The sequence below is a fragment of the Bubalus kerabau genome, chromosome 5 (assembly GCF_029407905.1).
Source record: "Bubalus kerabau isolate K-KA32 ecotype Philippines breed swamp buffalo chromosome 5, PCC_UOA_SB_1v2, whole genome shotgun sequence".
Taxonomy (NCBI): Eukaryota; Metazoa; Chordata; class Mammalia; order Artiodactyla; family Bovidae; genus Bubalus; species Bubalus kerabau.
The window spans coordinates 8041769-8065188 of record NC_073628.1 but is presented as its reverse complement, the minus strand read 5'-3'; the positions used below and the strand labels follow the sequence as shown (position 1 = coordinate 8065188).

The following is a 23420-nucleotide window of genomic DNA, read 5'->3' as shown; positions in this document are numbered from 1 at the left end:
AAAAGTACCAACCTCCTAAGCATGAATGCAAATTAAAGGTGATATGAGACATCTTCAACAATCGGGGGGAAAAAAAAAAAGCTAAGTTACTACTTTGAATTGTTTTTTGAAAAGCATTCTATTATCTATTAAAATTGTACCTCTCAAGACTTCTTTGGTGGTCCAGTGGGTAAGACTGCACTCCCAACGCATGGGGGCACTGGTTGAGGAACTAAAATCGTGCATGCTGTGGCTTAAAAAACTTTTTGTACCCCTTTCAGGGGAAAATAAAAAACATGTTCAATGTGGTAATCCCACTCCTGGGAATCTGCCCCTAAATAAGGCATGTGATTACATAATGCAATGTGTTCAAAGTCTTCTATTGCGTTTACTGAGGTCTTGTTTGTAACTGCAGAAACCTGGAAACAGAAAACTACCATCAATATGTGATTGGTTAAATGAAGTAGATTATCCATAACTTTGATTAGTAGGCGGCCTTGAAAAGGAGATAATCCATACCTACTGACCTGGAGGGACTTCTGTGCTATATTGTTGAATAAGAAAAGAAGCAGAGAAATAGCTATTACATGATCTTGTTTTTGTAAAACAAAGTCCATACGTGTGTATGCATAAGATTATATGAGTATGGAGAAAGCCACGGAGGATACACAAGACATCAGTGAAGACGCTGAAGAGGGAAATAGGTACTTGGAAGTTATCCAATACATTTTAAGAACCCAGAATGTTTTTAAAATATTTTTCATATTTTAAAAAAATGTATGATGTGATCCCATTTTAGTTCAGTTCAGTCACTTAGTCGTGTCTGACTGTGACCCCAAGCAGCACACCAGTCTTGCCTGGCCATCCCCAACTCCCAGAGCTTGCTGAAGCTCATGTCAAGCTGGTGATGCTATCCAACTATCTCATCCTCTTGTTGTCACCTTCTCCTCCTGCCTTCAATCTTTCCCTGCATCAGGGTCTTTTAGTCAGTTTTTCACATCACGTGACCAAACTATCGGAGCTTCAGCTTCAGCATCAGTCCTTCCAATGAATATTCAAGACTGATTTCCTTTAGGATTGACGAGTTTGATCTTGCAGTCCAAGGACATTTACATAACATTATACAACTGTATAAAGAAATGCATTGAGGGAGTTCCCTATGGCCCAGTGGTTAGGACTTGCCGCTTTCACTGCCAAGGGCCCGAGTTTGATCACTGGTCAGGGAACTAAAATCTCATAAGCCATGCTGGGAGACAAAAAAAAATGCATTGACAGAACAATCACCAAATTTCCACTGTAGTGGGTAATTTTTGTGGGCAATGGCACCCCACTCCAGTCGTCTCGCCTGGAAAAAAATCCCATGGCTGGAGCAGTCCATGGGGTCGCTAAGAGTGGGACACGACTGAAAGACTTCACTTAGACTTTTCACTTTCATGCATTGGAGAAGGAAATGCAACCCACTCCAGTATTCTTGCCTGGAGAATCCCAGGGATGGCGGAGCCTGGTGGGCTGCCGTCTATGGGCTTGCAGAGAGTTGGACACGACTGAAGCAACTTAGCAGCAGCAGCAGGTAATTTTTACTTTTTCTCATATTTCCATGTATTATCTTTAACTTTTTATACTAAGCAAGTGTAACTAATAAAAATGAAGTTAATATTGTGGACATAAAAGGAAAAATAAAAACGTTTAAATCATCTGAAAAATAAGGAAACATTATCAGTAAATACAACAGATTCTAGGGAGGAGGGGAGAAAAGAATCATTCGCTGTTTGAGCAACTACTAGATGTAAAACAGATTGACAGATATGACCCTGAATGAAATTCAGCCCCTGCTTCCAGAAAATCATGGTCTAGCAAAGGAGAGAGACTAACGCACAAATAAAAATGTACTATTACTGTTGATGATACTACCATACTAGTAATGGTAAAGGCTGCAGCTGTGACTCATGGGGTAGTGACTGTCACTGCTTTCTCGTCATTTCCTTTAGGATTTTTGTGAGTGTTTTTTAAAAAATTACCAAGTTAAAATATTTTGGTTGTCCTTTTACTAATTTATATTTATTTAGATTCTTCAGAATATGGTATTAAAATCTCTAATCTTTAATTAAAAACTACAATTTCCTTTTGGTCAAGTGTATGATCAATTTTTTTAAGTGTTCTAGGGACAGATGAATAGTTAAAAGAGTTTGGACGTTGGCTACTCCCTGATCTGTTCTGACTTCTTTAAGCCCTTGTAGTAGTTAATTTCATGTTCACAACCACCTTCAGAGGTGGTTAACCTAACACCTAACAGAGGTTATCTGTTACTTATAGATGAGAAATCCAGGCACAGTGAGGTTAAGTAACTACCCCAACGTCACACAACTTACCAGTGTAGTCTATTGGTCCAAGACTCCTATTTGGCAAAACAGGATTAGAATGTTGGCCATGCCACTTTCTGGCTGAGGACCATGGAACAGACTTCCCAGTTTTGAGGCAAGTTGGAGTCCTACAGAGCCAGGCCAGCCACCCGCCGGCTGGCAACTAGGGAAGTCATTTAATGTCTATGCATCTCAGCTTCTTTGTCTGTAGCATATGGACATTAATGCTACTGTACAGGGCACTGCACTGATTGAATGAGATCGGGGGCCGTTGGTTTTAATGGACTATCGCCTGAGCTGTGGGGTCAAGAATTATACACAGATGCCTCCTGATTTTAAACCAGGGTGAAGTATAATGAAAACAGCAACACATCTATCTGGTCTTTGTCCCCAGATTCTGGTAAAGAGCTTCAGAAACCCTTGGGATTTCCTGAGTGCTGGGAGTGTCTTTCATTATTCATAATGAGGCCCTTTGGACTGGCTAACAGGGAGACTCACTGCCAGCTCTGAGGTCCCTGAGTGAGCTTCAGCATGGTGGCTGGTCACCAGAAAAACCAACCAAGTTTCAGCCTTACCCTCCACCTCTGGGTGTGGGAGAGAGGCTGGAGATTGCACTCAATCACATGACCAGTGATTCATTCAATCCCACCTATGTAATAAAGCCTCAATAAAAACTAGACAACGAAGTTTGGAGAACTTAAGGTTGGTGAACATACCAATGTAACAGGAGGGTGATGCACCCTGACTGCACGCACCAGGGTGAGGCTCCTGACCTCAGGACTCATCCAGACCTTGCTGCCCAGTGCATCTCTTTATCTAGCTCTTCATTTAAATGTGGCCTTTAAAATAACGCAGCAGCCATATACCGTACTTTCCGGAGTTCTTTATGTCATTCTAGCAACTTATTGAACCTGAAATGGGCGGTGGGAGCTACCAAATTTGTAGCAAAGCTGGTCAGAGGTGTGGGTAGCCTGGAGGCCCAGGTCTTGTGGTTGAACCCCTTAACCTGTGGGATCTTCACCAACTCAGCGTAGTTCATGTCTGAACTGAACTATGGAACATCCAGTTGTCAGAGAATTGGTGTCAGGACGTAAAGAATAAGTTTTAGGACTTCTCTGGGGGCCCAGTGGTTAAGGCTCTGCATTTCCACTGCAGGGGGCACGGATTTGACTCCTAGTCAGGGGTCTAAGATCCTGCATATGATGCAGTGCGGCCAAAAAGAAGTTTTGACACCCTACAAATCCCTGGCGTTTCCCATCGTTTCATTCTAATTTGATAGTTCAGAAACTCCAAGCCCCTGGCAAGGTTGAGAGGTAGTATCGTGAAGCTAGTTGAGCCTGGAGGGAGCAAATCCACAGATGTTTCTGACCCATCTTTCCCCACCATGTCCAACCTTTGGAGAGCCTCACACGTGATTTCATTGCCCGGATTAGGACTGTCTACCAGCGAGTGAGCACATGCGATGCACCAAGTACTTTTCTTAAATTTTTCCTGGAAAACCATGTACATTTACACCTTCCTATTAAAGGTATTAATTTGAACAAGGGGTTGATAGGTATTGTAATCTGTGAGTTGGGTACAAATTAGAAATAATAGCAAGATAGCTATGTACATGGAGAAGGCAATGGCACCCCACTCCAGTACTCTTGCCTGGAAAATCCCATGGATGGAGGAGCCTGGTGGGCTGCAGTCCATGGGGTTGCTAAGAGTTGGACACGACTGAGTGACTTCACTTTGACTTTTCACTTCCATGCACTGGAGAAGGAAATGGCAACCCACTCCAGTATTCTTGCCTGGAGAATCCCAGGGACGGTGGAGCCTGGTGGGCTGCCGTCTCTGGGGTCGCATAGAGTTGGACACGACTGAAGCAACTTAGCAGCAGCAGCAGCAGCTATATACAAATCACATATCTGGTAAAGGACTTTTTAATCCATACTCTCAAAACTCAGCAATAAGAAAACAGACAACTTGTGTGGTGTTAACTAATTGTAATCATTTCACAATATATGTGTATCAAATCATCACATGGTACACTTTAACCTTTCAATATGTTTTATGTCATTTGTATCTCAAAGCTGGAATTTTAATTCTATTTAAAAAAATATTTATTTGTGGCTATGCTGGGTCTTTGTTGCCGTGAGCCGGCTTTTGCTAGTTGCAGCCAGCGGGGACTACTCTTCGTTGCAGCCCTTGCACTTCTTATTGCAGTGGCTTCTCCTGTGGGCATGAGCTTGAGGGTCATGGCACACAGGCTCATTAGTTGTGGTGTAAGGGCTTAGTTGCTCTGCACCATGTGGAATCTTCCTGGACCAGGGATGGAACCCACGTTCCCTTCATTGGCAGGTGGATTCTTGTCCACTGAGCCACCAGGGTAAGTCCGACAATCCTATTTTTAAAAGCAAAAGATTTCAATAGACACTTTACCAAAGAACATGTATACCAGCAGGCTTCCTAGGTGGCACGAGCAGTAAAGAATCCTGGCAACGTAGGAGACATAGGAGACGCGTGTTCCATCCCTGGGTCGGGACGATCCCCTGGAGGAGATAACAGCCTGCTCTAAGCTTCTTGCCTGGAGAACCCCATGGACAGAGGAGCCTGGTGGGCTACAGTCCAGGGAGCCGCAGAGTGGGACACCGCTGAGTGACTGAACACACACATGTATGCTGGCAGACCTCGCTTCATTGCACGTCATTTTATTGTACTTTGCAGACTGTGTTTACAAACTGAAGGTTTGTAGCAACCCTGTGTCAGGCAAGTCCATCGGTGCCATTTTTCTAAAAGCGTTTGCCTCCTTTTTATCTCTGTTACACGTTGAGGGCTTCTCCGGTGGCTCAGCTGGTCAAGAATCCGCCTGCAATACGGGAGACCTGGATTCAAGCCCGGGGTGGGGAAGATCCCCTGAAGAAGGGAACATCACATGTTGGTAGTTCTCACAATATTTCAAACCTTCAGCCAGCAAAAAGATATCATTTGCTGAAGGTTCAGATGATGGTTAGCACTTTTAGCAATACAATATTTTTAAATTAAGGTATGTACATTTATTAAAGACATAATGTTGTCACACACTTAATAGACTTGGTATAAATATAATTGTCATATGTTCTTTAAAACCAAAAAGTTCACAGGACTCCATTTATTGCAGTGACATGGACTAAACCCATACTATCTCTGAGGTGTGTCTGTATATGGTAAATAAACATAGGAAAAGATGCTCAACATCATTAGTCATGAGGGAAATACATGTTAAAACCACTATGAGATACTACCACACCTATTTGAGAGGCTAAAATTAAACAAGAGGGACAATACCAAGTGTTAAGGAAGACTTGGAGGAACTAGAACTCTCCTGCACAGCTGGTTGGAATGCACATGGTCCAACAACTTTGCAAAACAGCTTGGCTTTTTCTTATAAAGTGAAACAAGATTTTTTTAAAAAATCAGAATTGAACAAAAAAAAATTTTTAAGTGAAACAATACATATATGACCCAGCCCTTCCACTCAAAAGCATTTACCCGAGAAATGGAAGTTTATATCCACACAAAGACATGTATGTGAATGTTCATAGCAACTTTATTTGCCATAAATAGTCCAAAGCTGGAAACAGCCCAAATGTGTATCAACAGGCAATTAGCTAAACAAACTGTGGAACATCCATCCAATGGAATACTACTTGGCAATAAAAGGAATGACCATTAATATATGAAAGGACATGGATAAATCTCAAAAGAATGATGCTTAGTGAAGTCAAATAAAAAGAGTACATACCATATGTTTCTATTTACATAAATTCTGAACTATGCAAATTCATGCCTAGTGACAAAACAGTGGTTACTTGGGGCTGGGCAGGCAGGGAGGAACAGGAGGGCCTGATCACAAAGAGGAAGAATTTGGGGCAATGGAAACATTTATCTTTGATTGCAATAATGGCTTCACAGGTATATGTGTGTGAGAGTCATCAAACAGTACATTTTTAATATATGTGGTTCATTGCCAATTCTACCTCAATAAAGCTGTTTGAAGAGAAGCAACAGAAGGCAGCTAGAGAGAGAGGGACCCGCCCAGAGCTTGTCACAGAACATTGGTTTCATTATCTCCACTTGATTTCATCATCTAGGAGAGGACTGACTATCTTGGCTTTTTGGTTTTCTTTTCTAAGCCATTACTGAGTTTTTTGAGTGCTTGCCTTAAAATATTTAAACTCATGTTTTCTAACATGGTTTTTTTTTCTTTTGGATTTGACATGGCATGTGCTGTGCTTGTCATTCAGTCGTGTCCGACTCTTTGCGACCCCACACACTGTAGCCCACCAGGCTCCTCTGTCCATGGGGATTTTCCGGGCAAGAATACTGGAGTGGGTTGTCATGCCCTCCTCCAGGAGATCTTCCCAATCCAGGGATAGATCCCAGGTCCCCTGCATCGCAGGCAGATTCTTTATCATCTGAGCCACCAGGGAAGCCCAAGAATAGTGGAGTGGGTAGTCTATCCTTTCTCCAGGGGATCTTCCTGACCTAGGAATTGAACTGGAGTGTCCTGCATTGCAAGCGGATTCTTGACCAGCTGAGCTACCAAGGAAGTCTGTGACATGGCATGGGAGATCTTAATTCCCTGACCAGGGATGGAACTCATGCCCCCTGCAGTGGAAACATGGACCCACTGGACCACAGGGACGTCCCTTACATAGTATTTGATACATACAAAAAGTATGTGGACCCTCACGTGCATTAGGAACTGAACTATAAATTGAACATCCATGAACCCCCTCAACTAGCCTGAGAACCAAGATATTACCTTCGCAAATTCCTGAGGTCCTTCCTTACCCCGGCCCCACTCCCCCCACAGGGACCGTCGTTTGAATTTTGTGCTTTTCTTCCCCTGATCTCCTCAGCGTTTGATCGTGAATGTGTGTGCTCGGTTGCTCCAGTCATGTCCAACTCTTCTGTGACCCTATGGACTGTAGCCCACCAGGATCCTCTGTCCATGGGGTTCTCCAGGAAATAATACTGGAGTGGGTTGCCATGCCCTCTTCCAGGGAATCTTCCCAACCAAGGGATCAAACTCACATCTGCATTTTAGGTGGATTCTTTAACAGATGGTTTAGTTTTGCTTATTTTTGCTATCATGCTGTGTGTCATTTAATGCAATTGGCTGTTTTCACTTGACATTACATCTCTATGATTCATCTGTCTTGTTGGATTATGTGTATTACAATACTTCCAATTCTCCCTACACCCTGCAGGTTGATATAAGATATGGTCTACCTGGGGAAAATACAGCCCAGCAAGCTCACCCAGTCCAGGGACCCAACTCCAGGGCCTCCTTGTCAGAATATCACGTTCATTCCTTCACTCAAAAAGCTTTCTGTGTACCAAGCAGTGACCAGGCAATGGACATGGCACCATGAGCACAGAGGATACCCCGCTGTCCTGAAGCACCCGTCTGGTGGTTACCGCTCATCCTGACCCTCACTTGACTCGGGGTATGGGCCAGCTACCCAAACATGCTGGGGTGCCTTGCCTCTTCCACTGACGCACAGGATGGCTTAGAGAGGCTGATGTCACCCAGCCCAGAGGCTTCTGCCCAGCGAGGGCAATGTGGCAGTAGCTGTCACAAGGACAAAGCCAGCTCTGACCCAGCAAGGCCACTTCCAGGAACTTATCCTACGGGGCACGTGAGTATGTACAGAGTGGCACTGGCTTACGAGTATTTATTGCTGCTTCATTTGTACTATCACACTAGTAGCAACAACTGAAATTTCCATCAATAGGATCTAACTAAGGTTAATTCACATTAGTTATGAGAAACCCATACAGTGGAACATCACTAGCTATAAAAGAACAAAGGTGGAGGCACTGATCATGGAAAGTTCTCCAGGACAGATATTTTTTTTTTTTTTTTTTTTTTGGTCATACTGCACAGCTTGTGGGATCTTAGTTCCCCAACCAGGGATCAAACCTGGGCCCTGAGCAGTGAAAGCACAGAGTTTTAACCACTGGACTGCCAGGGAATTCTCTCCAGCTCTCCAGGATGGATTTTAAAGGGCAAGATTAGGACACTGTGTGGAATATATCACCGTGTAAGAAAGGGGAAAGATGAATGCATGCTGAACTGCTTAAACATGCAGGAGTACTTCCAGAGAGTTCATGAGTAACTGGGACCTGGATAGGAGACTTGTTATCTAGTTTGTATTTTTTTTAATTGTGGGACTTCCCTGGTGGTCTAGTGGTTAAGACTCAGCGGTCCCTGGTCTGGAGCAGGGGGTGAGTTCCACAAGCCACGTAGTATGCTCCTCACCAAAAAAAAAATCTATGTACCATGGCCAAGGATTATCTATTTAAAAACACACATAAAATAACAATTTTGGTCTTTCAGTGCGTATTCCCTGGCTTCTTGACCTTTCTTTGGCTGACAGCCAGCCTTTTGCTGGCAGCAAATATTTAATCAAAGGTCCCTGCTCCCCCCCCCCCCCCCCCCCCGCCCTCTGCTTTTGCTACTTTACAGTCTGACCACCCCCCAACTGCTGTAGTGTGCTGGGGGACTGGCCTGCCACAAGGTGGCACTGTCTGCTGCCTGCTGCTCTGTGGGCTGAAAGTCCACCAGGGCACCTGGGCATCAAGGGTCGGGGTCTATGTCCACTGAGCAGAAGCTCACCTCCCCAGCCCTGGCACTCCTCAATCCTGCACCTCTGCCAAGAAATCTGGAAAAATGGAAGTTAGGAATCATATCCCTGTCACTCCTCCACCTGGCCCATTAAATGCCCCCCAAGTAGGTGCAGACAAACCTTCAGAACCTGGAAGGTGCCTCTTACCTTCCTTCGGATCTCAGGGAGAACACAGGAGCTGTGTCTCTGCTCCTGATCTGAGCCCCCGTTTCAGTTGATAAACCCTCTCTTGTCCCTAAGAGAGCAGTCAAAGCTCTGCAGGAGGGTGGACAAGGGGACAATGTGACAAACACGAGATGGCTCGGGGTCCCCTGCCAGGAGCACTAGGGACTGGGATGCCATCTACCCACCCACTCAGCACTTCATTCATTCATCAAATATTTGCCAACGGCCCACAGGTGCAGAGTTCTCATCCAGCACTTGAACATCAGAAGGGAGGGACCGGGCCAAACTGACCTTGGACCTTTGCTCAGGCTCCTCCCCCCAGCCCCAGGCCTCCCCGCCCTCTGCAGCCTTGGTCCTGCCTCACCTACCCAAAGACTCTGCTCACGGGCAGCCTGGTCAATGCTTGGGACCACTTGGGGCTCCCTGGCCTGGGAGTACGGCACTATCTAAGAGGGACATGTGGGAGAATGACCATGGAAAGCCCAAAGCCAGCAACAGGTGAATGGATGTATCCTTGAGATGCAGGCTCCAGCAAGGAGGACAGCTGCCCTCACTGGGGGCTGGCCCACATCTGGGTAGGGAATCCCTCTGGGAGCCCAGGAACTCTTGTTAAATGGACACAGGCTAATCTTCCCAGAGTCTAGCTTGATGAGCACGCCCGTGTTTAGTAATCCCAGCCTGACAGAGCAGACAGCAGGTGGGAGGCAGCCCCAGGCTTGGGTGCGGGATGCAGGTCATGACAGGCTGTCTCCACAGGCAGCAGCCTCCCTGGGGCTGGGTAGAGCAGCCCTGGGCTGGCCTCTTCTGGCTCCTTCCACAGGCTACCTGGTGGGCTCCCACCCGGGACAGGGGTCCTCTTGATGAATCCGCTGTTTGGCGCCTCCCCCACCCCAGCAGCATAACTCCTTGGCCACAAAGGAGACCTCACACTGCAAGGCAGGGGGCTCATCCTGAGCAGGGGAGCCCAGGACAACACAGCGACCCTGAGATCTCACAGGGGGCCGAGGCCTCCCCTTTACCTCTACCTGCCTCCCCATGAGAGAGTCACCAGAACACTGGTGGCCCCCCTTCCATGTTTCATCCACAGCCCCTGGTGCCAAGAAAGATGCACTGGAGGGAGATGTGGCGGGAGATGAGGCAGGGGCTCAGCATCCCCTGACCCAGAGGGACCAGTGGAATAAAATCAAACCAGCTTTAATGCCAATATAGTCTCTCTTTTAAATACCATGTTCCCCAGGATGGAGCGCAGGGGCAGGCTCTTGGCAGGATGAGTGGAAAGGAAAAGTGGAACAAAATGGAATGGATAGCCCCGGGCTGCCCCCAAACTGCCCAGGGCCCTGCCACAGTGCTCCAGGGACCAGCTGCCCGCTTGGGAGGGGGATATGACAGCAGCTTCTTCTGGTCCAGTTAATTGTGGAGGTGTGGGCTGCGGGCCCCTCCCTTCCCAGAGCCCCCAGACTCTTCTCAGGATTTCTGCCCTTTCAGACCAGCAGAACCAGGGCCTGAGCTCCTCTGATCTTGGAGGGGCCCCCTGCCTGAAACAACTGCCGCGTGGGGCGGGCAGGGGCACCCCTGGCCAAGCCAGCTAGGTGGCTTGCTCAGTAACTGCTCTGGTGGCCTGTGAGAATGTAGAGGTTGCTGTGAGCCCCGGGCTTGTCGGTGGGAATGCTCTCAAGGATGATGTCTCTGGAGAGGAGGGAGAATGGAAGTGAGCGAGGTGGGAAGGCGCACGGCATCGCCATCTGTGGGGCGGGGACTGACGGGTACCGTGTCCTACCTGTGGGCGCCGAGCACTCGGAAGATCCTCGTCTCATCTGTGATCTCCTGGGTCACCTGGGAAGAAAGGGGGCACTGAGGCCACCCCAGCGCACCCTCTCCTAGAAGGTGGGGACCACCGGGTGGGGAGGCCTAGACTCCCAGGTCCCCCTCACCTCATTGGTGTCCAGGCTGCGGCCCTGCATCCCATGGCTCCAGAAGGCCAGCACGCTGTCCTGCAGGCACACTGGGAAGGGCCAGGCCACCATCAGCCCCGTGCCTGCCCGAGGGCCACTGGTTCCCCCAGCGATGCCCCAAGCCTAGGTGTGGGTGGCAGACCAGACTGCAGGTGGCCAGGATGGCTCTCAAGAGGGGCTGGGGGACCTGCCTCCTTGTTCTGCTACCAGCCCCGAGCCCCAGGGCCACATCATGCGCTCCAGGCTGGCATCTTCTGCACCCACCCCCCCAGCCCCACTGTCCGGTTCACTCACCCACAGTCTCAATGGGGAAGTCAAAGGTCAGCACTGGCGCCAGCGTGGCCGTGGGCTCGCCCAGCAGGTTGACAATCCTCACGCAGCCTGCATAGGGCCGGGGTTGGGGGGTGCTGATGGGTGGGGGGGCTCCCTTACCACCCCCTCCAACACCCCGGCCCTGACCCCAGGAACACTCACGGTCAAAGCAGACCAGGACTGTGTCCCTGTCCACCTGGATCACCTGCTGGGCCGAGCCCGGGAACCCCTCTGCAGTTAGAGAAGGGAGACACGGCCTGGCTGATCACCAGCCCCGCTCTGGCTCCGAGAGGAAGACATGAGGCGGGGGGTGGGTTGTTAGGCAGCCTTCCCCACAGGAGCATCCTGGGGGGTGTTATGATGCTGGATCTCACTGCACAGCTGGGGCACTGAGGCTTGGCGCCAAAGTGACCCATCCGCAGGCTCACAGGGAGCCGGGCTGAACCTCAGGGAGCCGCAGGAGAGCAGGGACCCGGGAGTCAGGGGAGCCAGACTTCAAGACTCAGTCACTATGTGACCTCGGATCTCTGAGCTTCAGGTTCCTTAACTGTAACCCAGGCATGACGACACCTACCTCACAGGGCCGTTGTGAGAATCAAGAGTGAAATCTCATGAGACCCCTGGCTGGGAGTTTGGACACCGTAGGGTCCAGGGCACCTTCCCCTTCCTTTACCCACCGCCACTCCCTTCACTCCCTGAGCTGCCCTAGCACCCAGAATCCTGCTTCCTTGCTCAGAATGAAGGCCTCTGGCTCCTGCCTTCCCCAGCTTGGCTGTCCCTGCAGCCCCCGCGGGGTTGGTCAGGTTGTCTTAGCTGCTGAGCCCTTTGGTCTAGTGACATCTTCTATGGGGAGACCCAGCTGAAGGGAGGCTGGGAGCCTCGGGATCCCCAAGATCTCCGTGGAGCTGTAAACCGTGGGGCACTCTCTGTGCATACATATCACGTGCACACACACTCATTCACGCAGAGCCTGGCCCTCCAGCTCACCGGGTGGGATGAGGATGTCCGGCGTCAGGCCAGCCTCCAGTGGTAGGACGTGGAACAGGACGCGGCAGCCGGGCCCCTCAGGGCCCTCGGCCCCTACACACACCTGCGGGAGCTCCTTCCCGTCCAGTACCAGCGGCTCCAGCATCCCTGCTGGGCTGGGCAAGGGGCTGGAGAAGTTCTGGGGGCAGCAGCAGCACTCAGGTCTTTATTTCCTCCCCCAGACCCCACTGCCGCCCGCCCGGGGCGTCCCCCCACTGGCCCCGCACCTTCAGCAGCAGGAACTTCTGCAACGGCTCGTACCACTGCAGCAGGAGCAGGCTGGAGGGGAGCGCGGCCAGCAGGAAGGTGCTGCCCGTGTGGGGGTTCCGCACTGCGGGAGAGGAGGCGGTGGGCCCCGGGGCTGTGCTCGCCTGCGCCCAGCTAGCCTCGCCCCGCCCCTACCTCGTCCCACCCGCCCCCCAGCTCTTACCCACACGACACTGCAGGCAGCCTTTGGTGTCAGGAATCTTGTTGGACAGGGCAAAGCGCCTGGGGGGACAGCAACCAGGGCAGGTGTCCCCGGCGCCATCCTGGGCAAGGCCTGACCCCCCGCAGAGCCCTAAGGATGGGTTCTAACACCTTCCCTGCCTCACAGGTGGCAGACGGAGGCTCTGGAAGGCCAAGTCACTTGCTCGAGTAACTGAGAAGCGGATGTGATGCTGGGCCCGTGGCTCCAGCACCCAAATTGACAGACTGGAGCCTGTACATCCAGACCAGGGGTTTGGCTCACAGAATTCTCTCTAACCCTAACTGGGGGGCAAGGCACTTGACCTCTCGGTGCCTCAGCTGACTCCTCTGCAGATGGGGGTGGGGGGGTGCAACCGTGGTACCCACCTTGCAGGGTCACAGTGAGGTCTGTATGAGTTAACTCAGCAGAGGGCTTGCAGCAGGCCCGCATGACAGGTGCCCTCACAGAAGGCTAGCTTTTCTCATCCCCTATTAATACTTTCCCACCTACTTTCAGTCATTGAAAATCCTTTTTAAGGAAATGAAGGATCCAAATGCTGATGTTGTTTAGTTGCTAAGTCATGTCCAAATCTTTTGCGACCCCATGGACTGTAGCTGGTCAGGCTTCTCTGTCCATGGAATTTCCCAGGCAAGAATAATGAAGTGGGTTGCCACTTCTTCCTCCAAGGGATCTTGCCAACCCAGGGATCGAACCAACATCTCCTGCATTGGCAGGCGGGTTCTTTATCATGAAGCCACCGAGGAAGCCCAAAATGAAGAAATTAGGGTGTGGGAGGGCTGGGAGTTGATTCAGGCTCCAGCTCTTCCTTCAGCCAGAGCACTCAGGGCCAGTTCCCACCCCACACGCCATATGTCACAGGTGGGCAAGCTGGCCAGAGGAGACAAAGACTCGCAAGAAAACGGCAATCGCCGGGCCCTCTTCTGTTTCCACTGGCTATTACACAGGGTGGCCGGTGGGTGGCTTCCTTTGGTGCTGAGGGAGAAGTAGGGTCCTTGCTCTGGTTCCTTGCTGTCCCCCAAGCCCTCAGGGGAAGTTCCGAACCTGTTTCTTGCTCTGAGAAGCAGGGCAGCATGCCAGCAGCCCGGCCACCTCTCCCTGTGACCCAGGGCCCATCTGCACCCTCTGTTGGGACGTGGGCCCCGCCGAGGAAGCCAGCACCTCTCTCCCTGCGTTTGCCCCTCTCTCCCCTGTTCCTTCCACTCTCTTCCCAGTTGGCCTTCAGATGGGATAGAGGCAGATTTTTTTATTTGTTTTTTTTCTCCAACAATTTGAGATCTCCGCTGTGACTTCCCGAACACACACCCAAAGCTGCCTGTGACTCGGGCCTGTATTGGGCCTATTTCCTGCAGGTCCCGGGCCAAAGCAGAGGTTGGCCTGGGACTGAGGTCAGGAAGCTCCAAGGCCACTGGGTTCCCAACGTGGTCCTCGAGCGAGCCTGCTGCACGAAGGGCCTGGGCCCCTCATCTCCCCGGTGGGTGTAGCCGCGGCCCAGCCTCCCCCACCGTCCCCACCGGCTTCCACCACCCACCTGGTCATGGCGATGTCTCAGCCCACAGCCCACCTACCCGCTCAAATCTCAGGGCCACCCCCCACTCCCCGACAAGAGCTGAGGCCTGTCTTGTATATTTCAAACTCAACGTGACACCATTGAATTCTGCCCCACCCGCAGCTGACGACAGCTCCATCCTTCCGTTGCCAAGGCCAAAGCCCTGGAGTCATCCTTGACTCCTCTCTTTCTCTCCCATCCACCAACTGTCAGGAAATCCTGTTGGTCTGGCTTTCAAAATAAAACTGGAATCTGACTGCCTCTGTCCTCCTTCACCGCTACCCTGGCCCAAGGTGCCATCACGTCGCACCAGCCTCCTGACAGGCCTCTGCTTCCACCTGTATCTCCTCCAGCCTCCTCCCAGCGCAGCAGCCAGACTGACCTGTGAGAACCTCAGTCAGGGCACACTCAGTCCCAGGGGTAAAGGCTGCTCTGTGGCGACAGGGCCCTCGGAGGCCAGCCCCTTCTCACTGCCCCCATGTGGACCCCGACTCCCTGCTGTTCCTCACATAAGCAGGCCTGGCCTCTGGGCTCAAGCCCCGACCCCCCAGCCCCCAGATATTCTCAGGACTCACTCCATCACCCCCTCCAAGTCTTTGCTCACACAGCACCCTCTCAGGGACGTCCTTCCTGACCACCCTTTGAACACCGCCTCCTGACCCTCCACGTTACCACTGCGCTGCCTCCTTCCTCGTGTCCATTGTTGTCTGTCCCTCTTGACACAGAGTCTGAGGAGTACAAGGGTCTCTAGTTCCCAGGAGGGTGCCTGGCACATACCAGGAGCTGTACGGCTAAATGAGGGCCCCTGCCACCCATGGGCAGAGGAGCCTGGCAGGCTACAGCCCATAGGGTCGCACAGAGTTGGACACGACTGAAGAGACTTGGCACACACACACCACCTCATAAACACACCTCAAGCCTGCTCAATGGGGGTCTCCCAGTCCCTCCCTTCCCCTCACGCACACTCTCATTAGTCCCCAAATGCCATCAACCCTGCTTCCTAAATATTGCTCAGGTCCGTCCAGTTCCCACTGCCGTCCCTCGTCTCGGGTCACTACACTGGCCTCTCTTCCAGGCCCTCTCATCAGTCTCCTGCTCCATTCATCCTTCCCGCTGTCACCACGGCCGTCGGCAGGCGCTCCCGTGTCCATCTGCCCAGACAAGCCCCTCTCTCCTTCCCCAGCTCCAGGAGAGGGCGCGTGACCCAGGCCTGGCCCCTGGCTCCTCATCCTGTGGCCGCAGTGACCAGCCCAGAAGTGGGCACGGCCCTCAGCTAGGCCCATGAGAACTGGCCCCAGCCTGTGGTGGGAATTACTTGGAAACAGAGGTTCCAGTTCCACGGGTTTATTAGCTAGTGGATCACTGGGTGGACCTGCAGGTAGCTGTCACTGGGCAGGAAAGCCTACTTGAGGATGTAGGTGACGAGAGGGAAACAGAGCCAGGAGACGCAGGAAGACGCCCAAGGGTGCTGCTGGCGCCTGGGCCCAACTGGGCCTGCAGCTGACCCTACTCCTGTTACTGCTACATGTTACTGCTTGGTCGCTCAGTCCTGTCTGACTCTTTGTGGCCCCATGGACTGTAGCCCACCAGGCTCCTATGTCCATGGGATTCTCCAGGCAAGAATACTGGAGTGGGTTGCATTTCCTTCTCCAGGGGATCTTCCCAACTCAGGGATCGAAACTGGGTCTCCTGAATTGCAGATGCCTTCTTTACTATGTGAACCAGCAGGGAAGCACCAGACCCCACCTCTACCCGAGGCATTAAACTCCCTTTTGAGCTAAAGCCAGTGAGTGAAATCATCCGCAACAGGAAGAGTCCTGACTGACATACAGAGGGATCCTACTAAGATGCTCCCCGTGCCGCTGCCAGTCAGACAAAGCCCAGATCCCGGCCTGGCATCAGCTCTGCCACCTATACAGCTTCCCCTTGGGCTGCTCCCCCTCCCCTACTCAGCCCAAACACCTTCTACCTCCACAGATCGCCTAGGAAAATTCACACATAATTCACACATATTCCTTCCTTGCTGGAAGGCTGATCTCTAATGCATCTGCCTGGAAGACCCCCACGTGTTGTCAACTCCCACAAGCTCGCCTAGCCTCTCTGAGGCCTCCCCACCCCTCCCAGCTCTGGCTCACCCCAGAGCTGAGTGTTAAGGACTCATGGGACTTGTCCCCAAGCCCAACCTAAGAACTGGCGTTTCCCAGTGCTCAGGAGACATTTGCCCCACAGCCTACCCACCACGGTGCCAAGGGCTCGCCTGACATAGTCACATCCACTGTCTCCTTCCCTCCCGACAGGCCTGGGGGCAGCAGGAGGGAAGGCTACCAGCAGGGCTGACCAATGAGGAAACCAGGCCTCAGAGAGAGGCCAAGTGACATGACTAAGATGCCAACAGTGTCGGGACCAGGAAAGGCCGTGTTCCAGCCCTGGCTCTGTCCCTCCGTCTCCCCTGGGTGCTCCCATCCCCGAAGGGCCAGGGTTGCTGACCTGGGGATGATGCGCTGGGTGAGGCGGTTGGTGGGGATGGAGAGGGGGACCTGCTGCTGTAGCCGCCGCTGCTCAAACAGGCCTGGGAGGTCGTGGGCCCAGATGTGCGTGGACTTCCCTGTGGAGGGAGGTGGCAGAGGTGGGGATCAGAGCTGGTGGGCAGGCCGCCGGCCCCGCCCCCTGCCCGTCCCACCTGGTACCTGAGAGGGACAGGAGCACGTTGTTCACGCAGTAGAGCCAGGCGCAGCGGTGCGAAATCAGCTGAGGCCACAGAGCAACAGGCAGACAGTGTCAGCCCCCGGCACCGGGCCCCCGGCCCTCCCCTGCTGGCTGGGCCTCACCTTCTCCAGTGTATCCTCATGCAGTTCGTGCAGGTTGAGGGTATAGATGCCCTCCTCGGCTCCCACCACCAGGAACTGGTCTGCAGGTTGGGGCATGGGGTCAGAGGTCAGCTACATTCCCCGGGCCCAAGCCAGGGATTCCCAGTCTCCTTCCTCCTCCCTGGCCCTGCCTACCCCGGGTGACAGGGTGAATCCAGGTGATAGCAGCATGGATCCGCAGGGGGCAGCCATTGAAGACCTTGGAGAAGCAGGCGCCCATCTGGAGAGGAAGCAGGAGGCTGATGAGGAAGTTAAGGGGCAGCGGGGGGCGGTAGTGGGGGCGGGCAGCAGGTGGCGGGGCAGCAGGCAGCCGGGAGGCGGAGCTATGAGACAAACACTTACGTGCACCTTGGGGGTCGGGGGGAGCCCATGGCAGGATGACCTCTGGGAGGGAGGAGAGGAGTCAGGGTCTTACCCGCAGACTCCCACCTCCCCCACCCTCCTTCAGCACCCCCTCACCTCAGGATCTTCCCGGTGCTTCATGGTGGCCCAGGCAGTGGGGAGCAGGGGAGGGCTGGTGGGGCCTGGGTGCGGCAGGAGTGGGGTTCCTGCAGGCACAGAGTGGCCGTGAATTCCAGTCCCAGACCACCCCGGGCCCGGCCTCCTGCTCCCCCACCGCTGGCTCACCTGCGAGGCTGGGGTGAAGGTCCTCGGCTGGAGGCTCAGTGGGAGATGACCCCAAGAACGGGGCCCTCTTGATGGTTCCTATGGTGTCATCTGGAGAGTCCAGCTCCTGGCGGGAGGGTCAGAGGACCCAGCCCAGCTGTTAGCAAGTGACCCTGTAACCTACTCCCAGCCAGCAGCACCCCCACCCTCAGCTCCCCTCCACTCTGAACCTGGAGTTCCAAGGCCGGCCGGATGGTCAGGCTCCTGTTGGGAACAGATTGGAGGGAGACGAGGTGTGAGATGTGATGGGGTCATGAGCCCGGTCCCCACCCTCTCCGGGCTCCGGGCCCTCACCTTTCCTCCAGGGCCTCCTGGACTGACTGCAGCAGGCTCCTGGGCAGGGATGGGGAGGGGTCAGAGGTCAGCCTGCCCTCTTGCGCCTGCCCCCCTGCAGCTTCCTTCCCCCTCACTCACCCACTCAGCTCCTCCTTCCCCAGCAGCGTCCACTCCTCTTCCCACTGTGGGGAAACCAAGTCAGAAAGGCCGGGAGGGAGGCAGAGAGACAGACAGGCAACGTGAGAGGGCGCTGGAGAGATGGGGGAAGAGAGAGAGAAGGCAGACAGACAGACAGACAGACACAGATGGAAAGTGAGATGGTAACAGGCAAGAGAATTGAGAGAGACAACAAGAGACAAAGAAACTGTGAAAGAGGGACAAAGGCAAAGAATGAGAGGGAACAAGACAGTGAGAGAGACAGGCACGGAGAGACTGAGACCGTGGGGGCGAAGAGAGACGCTGATAACAGAGACAGCGAGAGAGCAGAGACGGTGAGTCAGACAACCCAGCAGCCACAGCGACTGAGGCAGAGAGGAACGTGCTGAAGGAGGTGGCGGTGGGGGGGGTCCTCCAACTCGTGACAGGCCCACATGTGTTTTTTGGCCATGCTGCATGGAGCACATGGGATCTTAGTTCCCCAACCAGGGATGGAACCCGCACCCCCTGCAGCAGAAGCGTGGAGGCCTAATCACTGGACCGCCAGGGACGTCCCAGGGACGTCCCAGGCCCACACCTTAGAAAGGCATGATCGCTCTCTACCACCCTCCACCAACTGTCCAAAACGACCTGCCCCAGGAAGGAGCCCCAGCCCTCCCGGTCCCTGCGTGGACGGGTCTGTTAGAATGGCTCTCCCGGGCCTAAGGGCCAGGCTGCTGCGGCTGTCATCCTGGGTTTGAGATGCTTGGCCACCTGCAGAGCTCCCTAGCCCTGCCCCGAGGACCACCCAGCCACACAGCCAGCCCCTCACCGGCTCATTCAGTGGGTCTGTTTCCTTCCTGCGTGGGGCGCCGAATTTCACCTGGTGAACTGGGGGCCCAGACCCAGGGGTTAGGAGGCCAGAGACTCAGGACTGATCCCTAAAATCATACCAACTCCACACACAGCCCGCCATCAACTCCACACACAGCCCCCCACCAACTCCACACATATAGCCCTCTGCCAACTCTCCCAATTCTATACATTCAGCCCCCTCCAGGCAAACACAAAGCGCCCCCCAAGTTCACACTCAGCCCTCCATCACCAAATTCACATACATAGCCCCCCAATCCACACAGCCCCCCACCAAATCCATACACACAGCCCCCCAATCCACCCACAGCTCCCCCTCCCAAAAACAGACTCACACTGGATCTCCGAGGGGGTCCTCTCGGCTGGGCCATGCTGCCCCCGGGAGTGAATGGTGTCCGGAAATATGTCATAAGTCTACAGGAGAACACACACGGTGGACACACGCCCACACTCACCTCAAACTAGGTATTCCTTGAGGTGCTTTATACACACTGACGTGTTTGTATTCACAATAATGCTCTGAGATTACCGTGAGATTAAACGCACCTTCCTTTCACAGATGAGAAAACCAGCACAGAGAGCCAAAGATCACAGAGAAAACAGGTGACTTAAGTTAAGGACCTTCAGTTAAGGTGGCCCTTAACTTAACAGGGCCAAGGGCAAGTACCTATTGGAGTGGGCGACAGGGACACAAACTAGCTCAGGGAAGATTCCTAACGCGTGGGCTCAACCAGACCGAAGCTCCCTGTGCTGCAAACACACGATCTGAAGGGACGTGACTGTATCACCTCTGTACTCCTCACCCCCAGACCAGGCCAAGACCCAGTCCCCAGGGGCTCTCACTTACCTCCAGGTCACAGTCTTCTGGAGAGGGGGTTCCCAGGTGGGGATCGTTGGCCTTGTCCAACAGCTGTGTGAGGAGAGCCCGAGGCAGGTGCTGGGTCGTGAAGGGGTGCTGGAGGATGGAGGGGGGCGCAGCTTGGTTCCTGGCCTCCGGTACCTGCTTCTGAGCATCAGGCCCCCTGCTCCCCCCTCCTGCCTCCCACCTGCAGAAGCTTCTCTGCTGTCGGTCTCTTCTTGGGATTCTTGGTCAAGGCAAGCTTGAGGAAGTGATGGAAATTCTGGGTCCTAGAGGGTACAAGAGCCCCCCCGCCCCAATCCCGGCCCAGGTTAGCCCTCAGGCAGAGCGTCCTGCCCCTACTCCAGAGGATTCTGCTGAGCCTGCCCAGGGAGGGGCCAGCTTGAGGCCACGGGCAGCTGGCCTGAGCAACACTGCTGTTGCGACACGGCAGCGCCTCCATTATCAGCCATCTGCCTTTCTTCCTTGTCCACACGGGTCCCCGGCGTGGAGGCAGGGCCCAGGCCCCACTCCTGCAGACGGTCTGTGGAGGCCCAGGAAGGGCAGACCCTCAAGGCTGCACCTGGGGAACCGGCAGACGGCTCCTCCACCCTCATTGGGCTGGACTGAAAGGGGGGCCCCAGCAGGCGATGTGGCCCTTACCAGCGAGTCTTGTCTCTCAGCTTTGGCGGCTGGAAGCTGCTCTTAGACATGAGCATCAAGGCCCTGTGGAGACCACAGGTCAGAGGTCAAGGGTTACAGGGTTCTTGGCCCAGGCCAGGGGCAAGTGTTCTGCTGACCTCATAGGATGCAGGTGGAAGAGAGGCGGCTGCAGCTCGCCCAGCTCAATGGCAGTGATGCCCAGGGCCCAGACGTCACACAGCTCATTGTAGCCACCTTTGCGCTCCACGGCGGCCACCTCTGGGGCCATCCTGCAGGCAAGGTCACACATGAGATGGCCAGGGGCCTCCACTCACGGCCCCCACCCCCTCAGCCAGAGGCGCAGCCTCACCAGTATGGAGTCCCAATGAAAGACCTCCTCTTGGCCACAGACGCTGTCAGCTCGCCTGACACCCCGAAGTCAGCTGCAGGGAGAAAAGCCGCTCTCACCCCACCTCAGGCTGCCACTCCCCACCCATGGCTGGGGCACAGGCTCAGGATGCACCTGGCGGGGCTCAGACAGCAGGGGGCCCAGGCTCAAGGCCAGGTTCCCTCCTGGGAGGGGTCGACCACCTTCCAGCCCTGACCCAGTGCCTGGTCCCAGGTTAGACTCCATATAGACCCAACCACATCCGACTTTCCAGCAGGAAGGGAGAATGGTGCCACGTTCTAAACGGGGAAAGCGAGGCTCAAGTGGTAAAACGACTTGCCCGAGGACAAGCAGGCTCCCAGACTCCAGGAGCTCCCACAGAACCCTCGCCCTGACGGTGTCCCCAGGGTACTGACCCAGCTTGACATCTCCCTGGAGGGTGAGGAGAAGGTTGGCTCCCTGTGGGAATGGAGGAGAGAGAATCCTGTCTGGTGCCCCCGAGAGTTCCCTCCTCCCTCCCACGATGCCCTTGGCCAGACCCCTACCTTGATGTCTCTGTGGATCTTCCCCTGAGAATGCAAGTGGTGGAGCCCCTGCGGACAAAGAGGAGCCCCTGAGAGCAGCTACCCCGTGTATCTCCCCTCTCCTGAACCCCCTCAGGCCTGGGGCCCCCCACCCAAGCAGCTTCCTCCACCCCTCTCCCCAAACAGGAAGTGACTGAGCCAAAAGGGAAATGGGCTGCTTCCGGCAATAGGGCTGGGGCCCCTTCCCCCCCAGGACCCACAGCCCCTCAGGCAGCTCAGCCTGAGGGACTCCACCCACCCCACCCTACCCCACACAGGGGCCTGCTGGGCTGCCTGCCCTGCTCCTGGGGACGAGGGGTGTGAGCAGTCCTACAGGCCCAGCTACCTTCAGTGCCTCTCGACAGACATAGGCAATCTGCCGCTCCTCCAGGGGCCCGGTGGCTGCAATGGAAGGGGTAAGGGCTGGCTTGGGGGTCTAGGGGGGATATGCTAACCCACCCAGGCTCCACCCTGTGTAGGGGAAGCAGCAGGCACTGCTGGCGAAAGGGGAGTTGGCCACATCCCCTCCCGACATAGGGTAGGATATACAGCCCAGAGAAGGACAGCATTTTTCTCAAGGTCACACAGCCAGTGAAGAAGTGGAGAGGGGCCCAAGTGCAGGGCCTCAGCGCTCTCCTCCTGCCCTATGTTGGGGTAGGGGGATGGGAAGAAGGCTGTGGCCCTCTGGGGCCTGGAGTCCTAGCCCTCACCGTGGTAAATCTCCTGCAGGGACCCCCCTCCGCAGAACTCCATGCAGATCCACAAGCGGTCATTCCTGGGGTGACACAGAACTGGGGTGGGCACATGGCAGGGCCACATGGGGGCTGCCTGGGGGAGGGCAAGGGGATAAAGCAGCCTCACCTGAGGTAGCTGCCAATGTAGGCCACCACATTGGGGTGGCGGCACTCACGCAGGATGGTGATTTCCTGCTGAAGGGAGCTGATGTCGTCCCCTGGGAAACACAGGGCATCATGAAGGGCGCCGCCTTAACTCAGTGCCCCATCTGCAAAATGGGCACAGAGTGCCTCCTCTCTTCAGGCCAGACAGGTGCCAGCGGACAGTACCTCCTGGGGCCTGCCTCTCAGCGGGGGCCTCGGAAACGACAACTCTCCGCTCCTTACACCGCGCCCGCCTGCGCCGCGCTCTGCCCTCCCTCCAGCGCTGAGGCCCTGGCTCCCGGCCCTCACCTGGGTCTAGCTTGACTATTTTGACCGCGGCCAGTTCGGACGTGACCGTGTCGCGGGCCTGCAGGGGCGGAGGGGTTGAGAGGGATGAGGAGGGGGTGAGGAGGGATGAGGAGGAGGCGGGGCCGGGGGCCAGCTCCCGCAGCAAGACGCAGAGCGCGTACCCAGCTCTCAGCTCTCCCGCCCGGCCCGCCGCCCGGCGCACCTTGTAGACGTCGCCATAGGTCCCGGCCCCCACGCGCTGCAGCAGCTCGAAGCGGTCCCGTGGATCCTGCAGCGACACGTTCTGCAGCAGCGCCATGGCCCGGCGCCGGGCAGGCGCGAGCTGCGGAGCCGGCGCGGGGCGGCGCGGGGCGGGGCGGGGTGGGACGGGCGGGGCGGGGTAGTACCGCCGGGGCGGGCGCCGGTGGCTCCGAGGCCGCGGGGGCGGGACCGGGCCCTAGGGCGGGGCCAGGCCGGGGATGCCCCGCCGCCCGGCCGGGAGGAGGCGCCCGCGGGACCGACCCTTGGCTGCAAGGGG

At 54.7% G+C, this 23420-nt stretch overlaps 1 protein-coding gene across 1 annotated transcript; it reads right to left on the bottom strand.

Moving 5' to 3' along the window:
• Positions 1-10346: 10346 nt before the first annotated feature.
• On the bottom strand, positions 10347-23245 carry MAP4K2 (mitogen-activated protein kinase kinase kinase kinase 2). Its single transcript, XM_055580881.1, has 32 exons — positions 23106-23245; positions 22904-22961; positions 22578-22668; positions 22427-22491; positions 22063-22118; positions 21699-21746; positions 21570-21612; positions 21136-21208; positions 20924-21055; positions 20787-20849; positions 20332-20413; positions 20133-20240; positions 19621-19699; positions 19245-19303; positions 18416-18459; positions 18296-18334; positions 18172-18205; positions 17963-18068; positions 17795-17883; positions 17678-17719; positions 17471-17555; positions 17297-17376; positions 17156-17216; positions 16956-17073; positions 12884-12942; positions 12681-12784; positions 12415-12592; positions 11590-11658; positions 11410-11496; positions 11095-11165; positions 10941-10996; positions 10347-10849 (listed from the first exon to the last, which is right to left on the bottom strand). Exons 1-32 carry the CDS (start codon positions 23199-23201, stop codon positions 10762-10764), a joined length of 2463 nt encoding a protein of 820 aa, XP_055436856.1. The 5' UTR covers positions 23202-23245; the 3' UTR covers positions 10347-10761.
• Between the last annotated feature and the right edge of the window lie 175 nt (positions 23246-23420).

Coding starts and splice junctions, on each gene's coding strand:
- MAP4K2 (XM_055580881.1), bottom strand. CDS start 23,201: ATGGCGCTGCTGCAGAACGTGTCGCTGCAGGATCCACGGGACCGCTTC. Junction 22,962..23,105: donor CCTATGGCGACGTCTACAAG/GTGCGCCGGGCG, acceptor CCGCCCCTGCAG/GCCCGCGACACGGTCACGTC. Junction 17,217..17,296: donor ATGAGGATACACTGGAGAAG/GTGAGGCCCAGC, acceptor CTGTGGCCTCAG/CTGATTTCGCACCGCTGCGC.